Below are 17,999 nucleotides of genomic sequence, written 5' to 3' on the forward strand. Positions count from 1 at the left end.
AAAACCATCAGGAAAACTGATAGTGTGTATGGGGCTTGAGAGTGTGATAAAGGAAAGTCCATATAGATTCAGTAAGTTATTACATGAAAGTCCATATAGGTATGCTCCTTAGGTGGTAAACATATGGTATGCAGATTGTTTCCTTGCAGAAAAAACTCCTACGGTCCACACCACCAAGTGACATATAGACAATAAGTGCACCCTCCACCGGAAAAATAAGCCGCTTACCAGAGGGCAAGCAATTTGGTCAATTGGCTATAACCCAGCCGCGGCCTTTTAATTCCTTAGGGATTCCAAATAGGACAGGTTACCTCTGGGGCGTGATGACAGCCAGCTCCAAATGGTTCCGTGAAAATGGAAAAGAGAGGCGCACATAGCGTAACTCCACATGACAAGTGAATCTATCTAAAAGTAAAGAGATATACTCACAAACGAACAGTTAAAAACAGCATAAAAGTACAAACATTGCCGGCCGGCATGTAAGGAGCCCTCCTCCCCAGCGCGGTGACGCCACCGCGTAGCCTCCCAGATGCGCCCCGTCACTCATAAGACGCCATCTAGCATCTAGAAAAGTCACTAAATCAGAGATTATACTTTTTAATAATAATGATATTAACAATAATAATAATAATTATTATTATTAGTAGTAGTGGCAGTAGTATTAATATTCTGTTGCTGTAACTTGTGATATATCAACAACCTGTTCATTCAGACTTGTAAAATTACTAATAGGCCCTTCTTCTTTTAACCAGGACTGATAACATGACAATTAGGACATTTCCAGAATGGCTGGGGTGTTTGAGAGCATCATTGGGCTACTCTGAGATCCAGTAAGATCCTGGGTCTTAATCATACTTAATCAATGATCATATCTTTTTCAATCTGATCAAGTGCCATGCATTGCAATAATTCTTGGCCTTCAGAGATATTTGTCTCTATGACTAAATACTCTTGGCCTCCAGTCCTATAGTAGTTTAGTAGTACTAAATACTTTTTCAGTCTATCTTTGGGATGACTAAATGTCCCTCCTTTGCTATCACCTAGCTGAAAAAAAGGTGGGCTGGTGTGTTATATGCCCGTGGTCAGGTTGTAGTTGTGGTGCCCACCTGTCCAGCATATCACCGCTACCTCACTGCCAGCTTGGGGTCCCACCGAGCACCTAGCATAGACTCCACAGGTGCATTTCAGCTAACTATTTCTCTTCTGTATCTGTGTATAGGATGTGGAATACAGCGGTGCAGATTTGCCCCTGTTGCTCTGGAAGATGGATTGCTGTGACAACATCTACCTCGCTGCTAAAGGCTATCCTCATCTGCCACCTGTACATGCTTACAACAGGTGACAACTAGAGAAACCTTTGTTACCCTATCTTCAGACTGTATGAACTCATGTGTCATTATCATCATACATACACCAGACAAAGGCAAAGTTTCAAATGCTTTTCTTGACTAAATTAACATGATGACACATACAGACAACAGTCCGAAATAAGTGCAGTCTTTAACTAACATCCCTAGTCCCTAACTTCAGGCTTGTGGCTGCCCCAGCATGCCTGCATAGGAAAGAGACAATTCTTGGCAGAGTCCATAATGGTAGTATTCAGGATTGGCATTTTTCATAGCTGACTGCAAGTCCCACTAAAACCCCTAGGTAGCAAGAACTCTGACATTGGCATGGCATTGGAAATCCAGACTCCATCAATGGCAGTAAAGAATGCCTGGTCTCTCCTCTTAGTATGGGCCCCTCAGTAAGACAGAACCCTTAGAAAGACAAATTCATAGCAAGACAGACCCCCTAGGGCCTGTGCCTCCATCTGTTTTATAATAAACAGAACCAGGGGGTCGGACCCAAGAAATCCCACCAAGAAAAAATTGGGAAACACAATTAACCCCAAACTTCCTAACCAGTGGTAGCATTAAATACTACCGGCCTACATGCCATTCCTGGTTCTTTCTTTCTGCCTGGCCTCGAGATAAGGAAAATCGTGCAAGCAAAGTATACTAATATTATAGGTTATATTAATACTAAAACTTGGTTAATAAGTTTTGTAGTCCAACAAAGAGCCAGTTTAGGACTAAAACATTCTTGTATTTATTCTTCTTACATCTCTGACGTAATATGACAGCCATTGCAAAATAATATAAACTATTTATAGTTGAATACAGCTGTAAATACCTTCTCTATTTTCTAGTGCGTGTTTAAAAATGAAAGTAGAATCTGGATTTCCCCCCCTCTGGAAAAGGCCTCAACTATGCGTCTGTTAATGTACTGTCTTGCTTTATATTATTTCTAAATAGCAATGTTGCTAAAGCTGAGCCGTTATTGGCAAAATAGATCAAGATGGCCCTCATTTGCAGTCTCTTGGTGCAGTTATAAAAGCACTTTAGGTTTTGTAGGTCATTGTATGAATTGCAGCTTCTCAGAATATGAGTGACATCTGGGCTATTGTAGAAGTGCATTAGCAGAGATCTTCAGTTTGGCAAATTATACACAAGCATAGATTAATTATAAACAAAATTCCTCTTGGGTATAAATGAGTGTCCAATTATGCAAGATCAGCATATCGGAGCTGAATATTTATGAGAAAGGGGGGCAAAGGGTGGCAGAGAAGGTGGCCCTTACTGTCCCCTCTTCTGCCCATCTCCAAGGTGATACAGAGAGCAGATCTTCTTTAAACAACAAGCAATGCCCATAATTACATTTTCTGACTCCATTCTGTAGAGATACAAGCAAGTAATTCATGCTTCATGCAAGCTTGGCCCAGAGCCTGTCCAGAATACCAAACTGACAATTATGCTGAATTATGGGAAACTCGTGGATGTAGATTGTTATCCAACCTGAGCCCGAACCAGAGAATTCATTTTGCCTTATTAATGATCTGTACCGCACTCTGTGGTTAACCACTGGTCACATCCAGAAGCTGGCTGCTCCAATATAATTGAACACATTTTGGACTGGCTTACATTGTAATTGCATCTGCTATAGGGAGATAGAAAGGTGGGCATAGAATTGTATGAACAATCGAACTCTTCAGCCATGTCTAATGCAAGCACAAGGCATATCCTAATAACTGGACTTGCCACCAAAATAACAAAGGTAGACATTTTGTACAATGATGACCCTTATTAATAATAACATATTCAAACAGCTGACAAGGAATAAAGTGCCTTATGCCTCAATGACCTGACAAGAACCTAATGAACTGACAGACTGTATATTAGCCTACACAATGATCACTCTTTCAATGAGCAGATGACAGGAATATATACATTTGGTATTTGTGTATTATCTCAAATTATTGCAGGAAATCAAGCTATATAGAGGTTTATATTACTTAAAGGGGTTGTAAAGGTACAATTTTTCTTCTTAAATAGCTTCCTTTACCTTAGTGCAGTCCTCCTTCACTTACCTCATCTATTGATTTTGCTTTTAAATGTCCTTATTTCTTCTGAGAAATCCTCACTTCCTGTTCTTCTGTCTGTAACTCCACACAGTAATGCAAGGTTTTCTTCCTGGTGTGGAGTGTCGTGCTCACCCCCACCCTGACAAGAGAGTCAGGACGCTCTCTACATTACAGATAGAGAAGGGAGCTGTGTGTTAGTGGGCGTCCTGACCAGGGGCGGACTGACAACTCATGGGGCCCTGGGGCAATAGAAGATTATGGGGCCCCCAGGCTTACAGATGGCCACCATGCCAGGAGGCAGTGCAGAGGCAGGACCGTTAAAATCTCTGGATTTTCACATCAAAAGCATGTCAGTTTCAGACATATTAGGGACAGATATAAAAAAAACACAGATTTTTACATACTGTCCCTGGTTTTATTGAGCCTGGCAACCCTGGCATGGGGCCCTTGGGCAGTGCCACAGAGCCCCAATGGTCAGTCCGGCCCTGGTCCTGACTCTCCTGTAGTCCAAGGAAGGGGGTGAGCATGACACTCCACACCAGGGAGAAAGCCTTGCATTACTGTGTGGAGTTACAGACAGAAGAACAGGAAGTGAGCATTTCTCAGAAGAAATAAGAACATTTAAAAGCAAAATCGAAGCATGAGGTAAGCGAAGGAGGACTGCACTAAGGTAAAGGAAGCTATTTAGGGAAAAAAAAATTTACCTTTACAACTCTTTAAAAGTGACTCAAGGCTAAATATGTTTTTTTACACTTGTGCCTTTTTTTTTACAATAAATTTCTGTATAATGCCAATAGTGAAAAGGGAGTACATGAAATCCCTGAAAGCAACAAAAATACTCTTTAAAAGTACTTTTTTTGAATAAAGCATATATTGTAGCTAGCTGCAGTATGCTGAATGAGACATCAAGTCAGAATAAAAAGACTATATGTAATCCCAAAGCAGCTCCCTGCGGCACCCTGTGTGACTCTTCTTTTCATGGCCAGGAGCATTGTGCAGTGTAGCATCTCCTTTCTCTCTCCCTATTTTGTTACAGTATATCAGTGGTAGAAGCAAGGATAACAGGACGTGAACCCAGGGATTGATGGGTGTAAAGGACTTCAGGCCAAGGGTCAGGTCAAGTATGTTGTGTGCACCTGAAGTCTCAAATGGAGCATAGGTATATCAGTTTCATTGACGTGCTCTAGCAATGCACTTGCTGTCTGTTTTGAAATATCATTCCGTTTAAGGAACATTCTAATGGTTTTGGGTCCATTTTATTTGAATTGCTTATTTTGGGGTATATGCATTTTTAAAGCAGAACTCCATCTTTTGTTTTAGTTTCAATGGTATTTATTGAGGTTTTATAAAGATTACAGAAGATCAAAAAAACAAAGAGTACAATATAAAAACAAATAGAATACAAACATCTAGGTTTCACATGAGGCAGAGTACTACATGTTTCAAGAGGCATACAGATTGGCAGAAACTTTCATTCTCAGAAAAATATGAAACACAAGCCTTTTGATATGAGTCATAGTTTGCATACTGTGCTACCTTGTCTATGACCCAATGCACATCGTCAGTCTCAGGCCTCAGGATACGGTCCTCCCACTGGGAAGAACCCGATTCCCATCCAATTATTGTGGAGTACATTATAACCCTACAAGAGTAGAAGATGAAAGGACTCCACGTATATAACAATGATTTTGTACCCTAATACTCAACATGAGCAAAAGAGAAAGGATAGAGAAAACGGAGGAAAAGTTTAAAGGGAAGAACAAGAAGAGGAGAATAGGGGGAAGGGAGGGGGAGGGGGGGGATAGGACTTTGTGCTTGACGACCCATCTCTAGTCAATAAAGTCTAAACAGCGAGCGTCCTGGGGTCGTTTGTCAAGTAATTAATACATGGATCACATATTTTGTGAAACAAGTTCATCTTGTCTTGTACTAATGCAGTTAACCATTCGTTTAGCATTAGCCACGACAATTTGTGTTTGAGCTGATTGAATGGCAGGGCAGCAGACCTCCAGTTTCTGGCAATTGTTATCTTTGCTGAAATAAAAATAAATGTAAGAAGTCGCCTTTGGGCCCTAGAGGCTTCCGCTATTCTGACACCCAGGAGTGCGTGTTTCACGGATTTCGTCAGATTAATCTGGGTAAGGGTATATATAAAGTTGTAAACCCTAATCCAGAACCTCCTGACTTTGGGGCATGTCCACCATATGTGAAAGGTGGAGCCCACGACCTCTAAAGCATCCAGTGGTGGCTCCGGGTATAAACGTGGCCAGTCTGGCCAGAACCATATACCACCGTAATAAGACCTTATAGTTAGCCTCTATAATTGAGGTATTAAGGAGCGACCTAGAAGCCGCATCAGATATTGCATGCCATTCCTCTAAATCAGGGGTTTCCTGAATATCTCGCTCCCATTGGAGCATATAATTCAATTTGGTTGAGACATTTGTCAAGATTGTATATACAGCTGAGATGTGACCCCTGAGTTTATCATGTTGTCTGCACAAATGCTCCATGGGAGTCATTGTCGCTAAATCACCCTTGCGGGCTATTGTTTGTATATAATGATGTATTTGCGCATATCTATAATGTTCAGATGATGGCATTTGATAATTTTCAACCAGCAAGCTTTCAGATAGTATACCCCTATGATCGCAAATGTATGCTATCCGTATTAATCCCTTATTGGTCCACCATTCAAAAGCAACCATCTTTTGTTTTAATTCCTCTTCTCCATCAGTGTGGGAAAAAAAAAATGTTGTACTAGTCATCCTTTCCATGCGCCAGGTCTACCCTCTGCTTCCTGCTCTGCCACTCATTGCTGCCAAATTCCAGGTTGAATGATATCATGTGTCATTCAAGCCCTTCCTGTGAGCCCAAGCTGTCTTGGATACACTGACTGGGTGTGCGTCATCATGTTGGCTTGGGCTCACAGTAACTCTGCACTGAATGGTGCTCAAATACCAATACATGAGTGATGTACAGTGCTGTAGTAACGAATGTCTTCTGCCAACACTGGACAAGAAGAGGAAGGATTTGTAACTTTAGCATTCCAGCGGACAACTGGAATTAGGGTACTGTGTAGGTTTAGAGAATTTTTTTAATATTGTCATAGTGGTGTTAGTTCTGTAAAATACCTTTTTTTTAGCACAAATTAAAAGGACACCGTGCTAACAATATGAAAATGAGGCTATAGTTCCATCTGCTGCTTGGATAGAACACTATGTAATATTAATATTCATAACTACTTAAATTTGTTTCTAACTTTTTAAATTTGTTGCTAGACCATACAATAATAAACAAGGAAAGGATGCATGTAAAAATTTACAGCCCCTTCAAAAGGGCTGGATAATGCATCTAGAATGCTGGAATTCTTTCTTTGTGGTAGGAGACTATAGGAAGAAGGATCTTAGGCAAGCTCAAAGTGAGGAGAGCAGCAGAAGTATGTGTGCTTCAGACTAATGGCAGCATGCCATGGAATCTGTTTTTTTCTTAGGCCTTGTACACACGGTCGGACCAAACCGATGTGACTGGTTGGTCTGACCGTTTTCATCGGTTCACCTCTGAAGTGGCCGTACGGCCTGATATGTGTACACACCGTCAGTCCAAAATCCGATCGGGTCAGAACGCGGTGACGTCAAACACACGACGTGCTGTTTAAAAAAAACGAAGTTCAATGCTTTGAAACATGCGTCGACTTGATTCTGTGCATGCGTGTGTTTTGAACCAATGTTTTTCTGTACTAACAATCGGTTTGGTTCGATGGGGCAGCGGTCCCTCGGTTCGGTTTTGAAGCATGTTTTAAAATTTTGGACCCAAGGAAAACAGACCGATGGCCTATACACACGGTCGGTTTGGTCCGATGAAACTGAACTTCGGTTCATTCTCATCGGTTTGGTCCGACCGTGTGTACAAGGCCTTAGACATCAGCAACACGTTAGAAAAGTGAATTTGGTAAAGATAAGCCCTGGAGAGTGGGTTTAGATCTTCAAGAGAGGATGCAGCAATGGGAAATATGTCATTTGGGAGTTTTGTCATGTCTGTTGCCGAGGAAGCTGCACACTGGTGTTAATATGGATAAAGTGTTGTAAGGAACTTCATTCATGTGCCTGAACCAGCCAGTTGTATTGAAGTTTGGGTTGAAACAGTTGGCACTTCCATACATGAGACTGGCTGTATAAACATCAGGCATACCGCCTAGACACTTCAGTGCCTCAGACACTTTGAAGCTCTCTAGATAATGAATTTTAAAATGTTGGAATCTATTTTAAAATGTGTTTCCTGTCAAATACACTGTTTGTGCTTGTACCTGGCTGGAAGGCACAAATCTGGAATACAGAGGACCTGGTCCTTTTTTAAGTACTGTGAAAAAAGCAATACAGTTTAAAGGACTGAGTGGTGTATCACTAGCCATGACAAGTGGCTGGGAACTTTCTCTATATTATTCAACTTCTGCCAGCCATCTCATTCCACAAGTTTCTGGATATCCTGTATGCTTTGCAGATTCTCCTCTGTTGTTCACTTTCAATTTCTAATAACTATATCCCATTGTACCTTGCTGCTTTCAGCAGTGATTCCTGTACTGAGTCCACCTCCTGAAACTCCTCTTTTTAGCACCTCTGTAGTTTGGAAAGCATGCTGTCACGTACCTGGTTAGGAGGCTGAAATGCAGAGAGGGCTCCCCTTGCAGCTAAGCACAGTACCCCCCTGAAGATGGTACAGAAGGTGTAGTGCCCAAAGAAGCACAGGTTGCCAGATATGTACAGGAGAGTAGAGCCGGTGGTCACCTGAAGTATACAAGATAATGCAGGATACACAGCTGGTCCAAAGTCTCTAGGAATCCTCAGCAACACTTGGCAGTAGGGTGTGCAGGAGACGGTAGTGGAAGCCAGGCCTGAGGTCAAACACTTTAGATCCAACAGAAGGAAGAGGCAGGTAACAGAAACAGGTAACAGAAGCAAGTCCATGATGCAAGCCGGGATCAGACTGGAGAAAGCAGCAAAGTCGGTAAAGCAAGCCAGGGAGTCAAACCAGGAGAGCAGATCAGACAGGTCAGGAACAAGCCAGGTCACAACAGGAAATCCAAAGAATAGGTGCACGGGTACAGCAACACAGGGAAGCTGACGACAATCCAACAAAGTGATGGGCTCAGCAGCAGTCTTATATAGGCCATTAAGTCGCCGCATCTGTCACATTGTGCATACGCCGATTAGCGTCTTCGCGAATGCGCGTATGCACGTTAGCAACATTGCGGACCTGCGTACGCCGTTCGCACTTCTTGCACTTGTGCGCATGGCAATGTGCCGGAAGCGTCTATTATCAGTACTGACATTATTGCCAGTTCTCCTATGACCATTTCCCTGACACATGCTCTGTGAAATGTGTGACACAGCAGGGTATACTCACAGGAGATCATGAAGCGTCTCTGTTCATGGTGCTAGTAAGTCATGGACAGGCATGACTGAAGGTGTACATTTTTGTCATAATTCCTGGGGTAGGGATGTTGAAATGGCATAATAGGTGATATTTTAGATGATGTTGAAGGCACCATTCCTGTTTAGAGATGGATGTGCCGATTTGAACCAGATGTCTTTTCTGTCCAAAATGTGCTTGAAAGAATGTTCCTTCTATTAGGTTGTTAAGAGACTGCATGCTGAGTCCTGACCCAATGTACATGTTTTTGCAACCACTTTTTCCCGTCAGTTGACCTGCATTTGGTTGCTGAGTCTTTTGAATTTTCAAGTTTCCCAACAAACCAAAAGGTCTAACAGCTATACACAAGCAAAGTAACTTGATTTATGCAGTCCAGTGTATTAAGGATTACATATCTATTCTGGCATGTTCCTAACACTCGTTAGTACTGAATAAGCTACTGGGATAAGTAGCACAATGTCTTCAACACTGGCCAAAGACCGCCCCCCCCCCCCCAAAGCTGGAAGGACCGTCAACTGGCCCTTTAATAAAACATTTGGAGACCCCTGATCTATACCATAGACATGTTGTCCATAAGCAGGCCATTCCCACTCCTGAGCAGACAGGCAATACAATGAAGCTGGCCAACTATGGGAACACTTTAGTGGAGAAAGCAATTACTTCTTACAATGAAGGTTTTTGATTGTTTTTGATTTTTAAGAAAACTCTAAGTACTTAGCCAGTACTCCCCCCTTCTCGCTGAGTGGACCATGTATACACCACATTTGTCCTTCAATAAGAAGCATACATGCAGCAGGGGATCTTGGTTTGATTGAGGATGGGCTTATGTCAATCTGCACATCATTCTTAGCAAGACGTGTTGCGTCTAATGCCAGTTATAGTCAGGGAATATAGAAAACAGAGTTGCATTCTTTGAGAGCACATCTTATAATAAATGTAATCTAGGAAAATATGTTCAGTGACGGAGGGGAGCTTGTGGAAGATGGTAACTGCAGAATAATTTAACATAACATATGTAAGGTGTATAACAAACATGCGGGTTATGGATGTAACATATTCACACCCACACTTCAACATTCGCAGTTATCTTCCTGTCACCAGTATGCATACAGGAGCACACAGAACATTTTCTTTCATTTAGGTAAACAGAGGCACGGCATACCTGGTACATTCAACTGACGAGCATTAACTCTTTCTTAGAAGAGAGAAATGCAGCCACGTGTTGTTGTCATTGTTTGATATACTATAATGCCGCGTACACACGATTGGAATTTCCGACAACAAATGTTTGATGGGAGCTTGTTGTCGGAAATGTAGGCTTCATCAGGACATTTGCTGTCGGAATTTCCGCCAAAAAAAATTTGAGAGCTGGTTTTCAAATTTGTTGACAACAGTTTTCACTACTAGGGTACCAGGATTTCTTTAAGGGGCAGCAAATGGGAGCTGACGGCTTTTTCTGGGACTTCACAATGTGTCCCTGAATATTTCTGTTGTTTGAAATGTGCTTTTTTTTCCCTATACTCCCCAGCTGTACAATCAAAACTTTTTTTTTTCTTTTTTTTATTCTGATTTGAATTACTTTTTTATATGAATTATACTTTTTAATGTTGTATGTACTTTAACCTCCTGGGCGGTGTTCCCGAGTCTGACTCGGGGTGAGATTTTTGGGCAAGGATCGGTAACCCCGAGTCAGACTCGGGCTCACCTCGCTGGATGTACAGGGAGTTTTACTTACCTTGTCCCTGGATCCAGCGATGCCACCGCGCTGTGTGAGCGAGCGGGACCTCGCTCGATTCACACAGTGCCTCCGTGTGACGCCGATCTCCGTTCCCTGCGACGTTACGACGCACGGGGACGGAGAACGGCGCCAAATTCAAAAAAGTAAACAAACACTATACATACAGTATACTGTAATCTTATAGATTACAGTACTGTATGTAAAAAAACACACCCCCCTTGTCCCTAGTGGTCTGCCCTGTGTCCTGCATGTCATTTTATATAATAAAAACGTTTCTTTCTCCCTGCAAACTGTAGATTGTCCATAGCAACCAAAAGTGTCCCTTTATGTCAAAAATAGTTTTAGATCAGCTAAAAAACAGCGATAATAAATTATAATCACTTGCAGAATTGTGCGATAGCGATTTGTGGGGAAATTCGTCATAAAAAAAAAAAAATAATGACAGCAACAATTCTGCAACTGAGCAAATTTCAGTGATTTTGATTTGATTACATTATTGAATAATTTTTATTATAATTATATTATTATTTGTTATAATTATTTATAATTATTTATTATATTATAATTTATAATTTTGTTTTTAAAAAAATGTCATACCCGGGATGCCTATTAGAAGCTTGTTTGGTCAGATTTAAGTGAGTTATTTCTAAAAATGACAGACCTACAATATAAAACGCCAAATTTCCTTGCAAATAATGGTACCGCTTTCAGCATGTTTTTTCTGAAAGAATCATACCGCCAGGGAGGTTAAAGAAAAAAATGTATTAGGTACACAGAAATGTATTGCATAGTGTTACAATAGACTCACTAGACTCACTTTGATTTGCAATATCCCCTTATACATACTCAGAATAAAGAAAAGCAATCAAATTGCAGGACTTTACGGGTACGCATGTGATACCAAATCATATACACATGTATAAAGAAATGTTTTTATTATTGTATAAAGTTAAACAGGTCCAATGCTGCATCTGTCCCCGTTGGCTCTAAGACTGAGAACCGAGCGATGATTGTAGACCGCTGATCGCTTGGTTCTCCATGAGCAGAGAGCTGGTGACTGTCAGCAAAGCACTGGGCTGTTGAGGGGGGTGGGAGCATCTGGCTCGGTTTCTCAGCTGCTCACTGAGAGGATGAGCCAGGTGTCGGTTCAGGGTTGTGGGCAGATCCTGACATTATTGTCGCGATCTTGCCCGAGCCTTGACCAGGTCTGTGACGTCCGCCAACAGCGGACTTCAGCCTACCAACAGCGGACTTCAGCCCACTTTCTGATGAAAATGGGTCATAGGAGTGTAGAACAAACTGTACTCTTGTGATCCACAAGAGAAGTAGAGCCAAATGTGCTTTGCCTGTACTTGACATAGCATAGTCAGCTGCATTGTTTAAAGTTTTTAATAAATATGCTTGTTTAGTCTGACACAGTAAGGAATTAATAGTAGTAGTAGCATCCCTGGAAAAAAAGGTAAAGCATGAAATTACAGAAACAAATATAAAGGCAGATAATATGAGCAACCTGCATTTTTTATAGTATAGTATAGGGTGTCAAAATTGGCAGTAATAGACCTGGTCAGACACACCCAATTTCTTTCAGTGAAATAAAAGTCTATGTAAGGACATTTATGCTGAGAGTTGTGGCTGTTTTTCAATGACGCCAGCACAAAGCAGCAGAGTAGCAGAGCAGGAAACATAATTTACAATGAGAATTTTTTTTCATAATTTACAGTAATTTAAGGTGCTCCACGCAAAAATCCCTTTCAAGCTCGGTTCAAACTGGATGATGCCGCATCAGAGATATGTGAACCGGATACATAGAGAACCAATCACAATCTCCTGCTATTGTGAATTGAATGCGCCGATCCTGCATCCAATTCGCAATAGTGGGAACCCAGCCTTAAATCAAAACATGCAGGGAACCGGACTGCAAAGCAATAAAAAAATATGTAAGACTTGAATTGAGCTTTAAAATGTTGGCAACTATTCTTAACCCCAAGATCAAAGATAAGAGATCATATACACAAATGCACTATATTGTCAAAAATATTGGGACATCTGCCTTTACGTGCACATGAAGTTTAATGGCATCCCAGTCTTGGTCAAAAGGATTTAATATTGAGTTGGGCCACCCTTTGCTGCTATAACAGCTTTAACTCTTCTGGGAAGGCTGTCCACAAGGTTTAGGAGTGTGTCTATGGGAATGTTTGACCATTCTTCCAGAAGCACATTTCTGAGGTCAGGTATGAAAGTGGACAAGAAGGCCTGGCTCACAGTCTCCGTTCTCATTCATCCCAATGGTTTTCTCTCAGATTGAGGTCAGAACTCTGTGCAGGCCAGTCAAGTTCCTCCACCCCAAACTCACGCCATATCTTTTTGGACCTTGCTTTGTGCACTGGTGTGCAGTCATGTTGAAACAGGAAGGGGCCGTCCCCAAACTGTTCCCACAAAGTTGGGGGCATAAAATTGTCCAAAATGTCTTGGTATGCTGACGCCTTAATAGAAAAGTATGGGTTTCATTTTTATTTTTGATTCATACTTACCTCAGTGGATGGAGCATCAGAACGATGCTCCTTTCGTCCCCCGCCGTCTCTGCACTGAGTACCAAGCCACCGAACATCGCCGATGGCTCGGTTCTCTCCCCTCCCCGAGAGGAAAGCTGCTGACTGTTAGTCAGCGTCTTTCCTCTCCGCTTCTCCACACTCATTGGAGCGCTGAGCCATGGAGGGGAGGGGAAACTGCCATCAATCAGGGCAGCTGGCGGATCCCGACTTAGAAGTCGTGATGACGCGCAGCCCCGACAGATGGCAGTGACATCAGCATAGAGTAGACTTCAGACCGCTCCCAGCTGAACACGGGTCACAGGAGTGCAAAACAAATTGCATTCCTGTGACCCTTAGGAGAAGCTCAGTCTAAAAAGCTCATGCTGGACTTCTCCTTTAAGAGTTCCCTTCACTAGTCAAACCCAACTCCTGAAAAATAACCCCACACCATAATCCCCCTTTCACCAAATGATTCGGACCAGTGCAAAAAGCAAACATATAAGCAAGTGCATATAAGCAAAAATATTTAACTCTATGGACTAAGACTGGGAACCCATTAAAGTTCATATGTATGTAAAGGCAGGTGTCCAAATACTTTTGACAATATAGTGTATACACGATGATTAGTGAATACACAGAAAATGATAAAGTCGGAGATGATTATTAGGGCTTTTGTTTGCTTTTGTTTTGTTCTTAAAGTGGATGTAAACCCAAAAAATGTTTTTTTTGTTTTTGATGTCACAATGTAGAGTATAAGATTCCCTATCATCTGTGCCCAGTCTTGCCACACAGAGTTAATCCAGCGCTGAGCAATCCTCTTTTAATGTTCAGTGAAAATTAACAGAATTCCAGACTACAAACTTGCCAAATTATAAAGTCTGTTTCTCTGTTCTTGCTTTGTGTTACAGGTTATTTACATATCTAGAGCTTGGACATGTTTATCATACAGTATGTTATGTTATGTTTATGATAATATGAGGTGATCCAAAGTTCATTGTATATTACCAGGATATGTAAATACCCTGTAACACAAAGCAAGAACAGAGAAACGGACTTTATAATTTGGCAAGTTTTTATCTGGAATTCTGTTAATTTTCACTGAACATTAAAAGAGGATTGCTCAGCGCTGGATTAACTCTGTGTGGCAAGACTGGGCACAGATGATAGGGAATCTTATACTCTACATCCGTGTTTCCCAACTCCAGTCCTCAAGGCACACCAACAGGTCATGTTTTCAGGCTTTTTATTATTTTGCACAGGTGATTTTATCAGTTTCACTGCCTTAGTAATTACCACAGCCGTTTCATCTGAGGGAAATCCTGAAAACATGACCTGTTGGTGTGCCTTGAGGACTGGAGTTGGGAAACACTGCTCTACATTGCGACATCAAAAACAAAACAAAAAATTGTTGGGTTTACATCCACTTTAATGTTATGTTATTAGTGGCAAAATGTGGTCAGAGGTACCTAGTAAATTAATTGACAAAAAGTGAGGTATGGTTACTATAGATTAAAACATCGTATTTCATGGTAAATGTGAAAAAAAAAAAATCGTATTTCATAATTACATCATCATGTCTGTTATTTTTGTGTCATTAAAAGTCGTAGCTATTTTAGCCTATTCCTAGCTGTCATTTGTATCCCACCAGTTTACCAATATTAATTTTCATATTACTCCCCGTGTAAGTCATCCTTGTGTTGTCAGTCATGCTTTCTGTCTACAGTAACTGTTTTATTCAATCTTAAGATTAAAAAAAAAAGTAATATGCATGCCCTCATTTTTTTCCCATTTTGACTTTTGCAATCTTCTGCTAACTGATTTAGTAAAGTAATTCTGTGATTGGATGGTATTCTGAAGCCCCTGTTTTCTGTCCACAGGCCAGGTACAGTCAGGTCTCCACAGTGCAAGCCTCTCTTTGCTGACCCAAACCCTGAGCTGAGCTGAGACCACATGCCTAGGAGGTGAGAGTTATTTCAGTATTCACATCAGTTAGCACGAGATTGTTATGGCCAAGCATGCCTGCTCTTTGTCATGTAACCCCACAGCTCTTGACCGTCATCTCCATTTAGAACCACAACAACCACCCCCCATTCATTATAATATAAATTGCAATGCTTTCGCACAAGGGAATTGTTATATGAGTTGGTTTCCAACTTTTCCTTCAATTTATCGTCATGTTAACATAAAGCCCAGGATTCGTTTTAGCATTTGTGCGCTTATTCAATAAGGCAGAGCAATTATAAAGTGCAAAATGCTGTAAATCATGCACCCTCATTTAGTATATGCTGTTACATTGCCCACAGAGTAAATCCTATATAATAGTACATGTTTTGTAGTCTAATAACTAATTCATGACTGTATGTAGTCTATACTATTATCCCAACTTTCCACTAGGTGGTATGATTTTCTTTTTAATCATGTTTATTTTTTTATTTTTTTTATTTTAGATTTTTTTGATATATCATTTTTTTGATATATCGTTTATATAATTTTTATTGTACGTTTCCTTATATTTACTTATTTATTATTTTTTATTGTTTTTGGTTTAAGGGTTTTATAGGTATTTGTAATGTATTGTGTATGTATAGATTCATGATTTGTTTTTTGCCTGGAAGGGGTTAAAGCTTTCGGTTTCTCTGAACATGCCCATTTTTATCCATTTCCTCTTCCTTCCAATATCATCCCTCCCCTTATTTTAGACTATTTAATCTTTGCAAAAGCCACACACACTTGACTTTGAAAAAGCGATTTGAAGCGCGAAACGCGTCGTCAAGGCTATCATCTGATCCCCCTTATCCCCTTATTCATGGAAATTCCACCCATTTTTTACGTTTTCAAGATCAACTTCATTTTAAATTTGTATTTCCCACTGGCGGCTTCCACCACTTTGCATGGGAGTGTGCAACCTATGGATCTTCCACTAGAGGGCTCCCACGACATCCTTGCTTCACTGTTTCGATCACTGAGCGGCGTCTCAGACGTGTGACGTCAACGCGATCGAACGGAACGAGCGCTTGTCCCCTCAGACCCTATCGTGTTGTGTCCCCGGCTGTAGGATTCGCTGGACGGTCTCGCCCTTTCCACCCCGCGGTGACACTTCAGGCGAGGCGGATCACCTGATGTCAGGATCCTGCTGAAGGTCGGACTTCCATCTCCTCACTACCGCCATTCCATCATCTGCCCCTAAGGTACTGTCAGTTTCATTTCCACCTGATGGCATGTTGATTGAATCCGGGAGGTTTGACCCCATTAACTTGCTGGTGGCTGCCTGTGGAACATTACATCTCATGTACACAGCCTAAACAGCTTTGCTTATAATTCCATACGGACGTTTTATTATAGTGTTGGAGTTGATCTTTAATAAATGGATTTTTTTCTTAATATTTAAAACTTTCCTTCTTTCCCAATTGGGTTTATTATGAACTGAAGATTTTCATGAGCGCGGACTTTTTGGTGTATTTTTGTATGTTTGGTACTTCTGGGTACCACGATTTCCACAGCACTGGACTATCTATCTTATACCCTACATACCAGTCACGTTCAAATCTGTACATTGTGCCTGTGCATTGTGGTGCTACATGCTACAACACATGTACATTGTTGTGTGGTGGCTAGGTGCATTGCAGTGGCTTTTAAAATGAATGGAACTGAACACAGCAGACTTAGTTTTCTGCATAACCATGCATTGCAGTAACAACAGATAGGACAAGCGTTTTACCTTGCATTGCCGCACAGCAAAAGTTTGAATCCAGCCTATAACACAACAAAATATGCATGCTCTCTGTGTAATAGTGCAAATCATTTTCAAAAATAGTGCAGGTACTTTCTGTATCACGTTGAGAGCTTATTCAAAATGATAGGGTTGCCTTAAAGAGGCACTGCCACTTTGCCCATTACTGTTGGGCAACCCAACAGTGAAAAAGTATTGGTGTTAAGGGAATTGGCGCTGCTGTACTGGTATTCAACTATGGCACAATGTGTTGTAGACAGGTGAATAATTCAATAAATAGTGTTGGGTTCCCTCCTACGGTTGGCTCATGTATGAAGCCAACCGTAGGAGGGAACCCAACACTATTTATTGAATTATTCACCTGTCTACAACACATTGTGCCATAGTTGAATACCAGGACCAGGACAGCAGCGCCAATTCCCTTAACACCAATACTTTTTCACATTGTCCCTCGATAGAGGGCACTCATAGGGAGGCAGCAGCAATCCTTAGTCCTAGCGCGGATATACCACCTCATTGCAACCCAACAGTGTTCCTTTCTCCATAATAGTGGTTACCAAAGTACCCCTTGTCAGATAGTGTTGAAACCTAGAGGGAGATGTGATGACTCCCTCTGTCACATGACAATACTCAGGCCTAGTGGTTGGGCATGCTCCAAAATATAAATACACACTGGGTATTTTTCAGGCCCCGTACACACGACCGGATCTGTCCGTTGGGATTTATCCGCGGATCAGTTCCAGCAGACAAATCCGGTCGTGTGTACGGCCTAGCGGACATTTTTTTCGGCGGAGATTTCTCCAGCCGCCGGTTTTCAAGCGGATAAAAATTTCTTAGCATGCTAAGAAATCTATCCGCTGGAAACCTGTCCGTTGGACTGATCCGGTCGTCTGTACAGACTCACCGGATAAGTCCAAGCGATCCCCATCCCTTGCATGCGTCGAAGTGATTCGGCGCATGCGTGGAAGTAATTACCTTCCAGGGTCGCGCACGTTGCCGCGTCATCGTCGCCGCGGCACGTCACCGCATATGTTTTCCGCTGGGATTTTGATCTGATGGTGTGTACAGCCCATCAGATCAAAATCGGGAGCAGAAATGTCCGCTGGAAACGGTCCGGCGGACCGTTTCCAACGGATATCCTCTCGTCTGTACGAGGCCTCACAGGCT

General features: G+C 41.6%; 1 protein-coding gene across 3 annotated transcripts in view; it reads left to right on the forward strand.

Annotated features, from left to right (window-relative positions):
- LRRTM4 (leucine rich repeat transmembrane neuronal 4) overlaps positions 1-17,999 on the forward strand; it is a 977,813-nt gene that overhangs the window by 872,480 nt on the left and 87,334 nt on the right. The window contains exon 3 of one of the 3 annotated variants that reach the window (XM_040345921.1): positions 14,980-15,063. The exons of the other annotated variants lie outside the window; for them this stretch is intronic. Coding sequence (XP_040201855.1) covers positions 14,980-15,024 — 45 coding nt within the window. The 3' untranslated portion in view covers positions 15,025-15,063. The remainder of the gene's footprint in view (positions 1-14,979; positions 15,064-17,999) is intronic. 3 annotated transcript variants of the gene reach the window in all.

Source organism: Rana temporaria, chromosome 3, assembly GCF_905171775.1.
Source record: "Rana temporaria chromosome 3, aRanTem1.1, whole genome shotgun sequence".
NCBI classification, from domain to species: domain Eukaryota; kingdom Metazoa; phylum Chordata; class Amphibia; order Anura; family Ranidae; genus Rana; species Rana temporaria.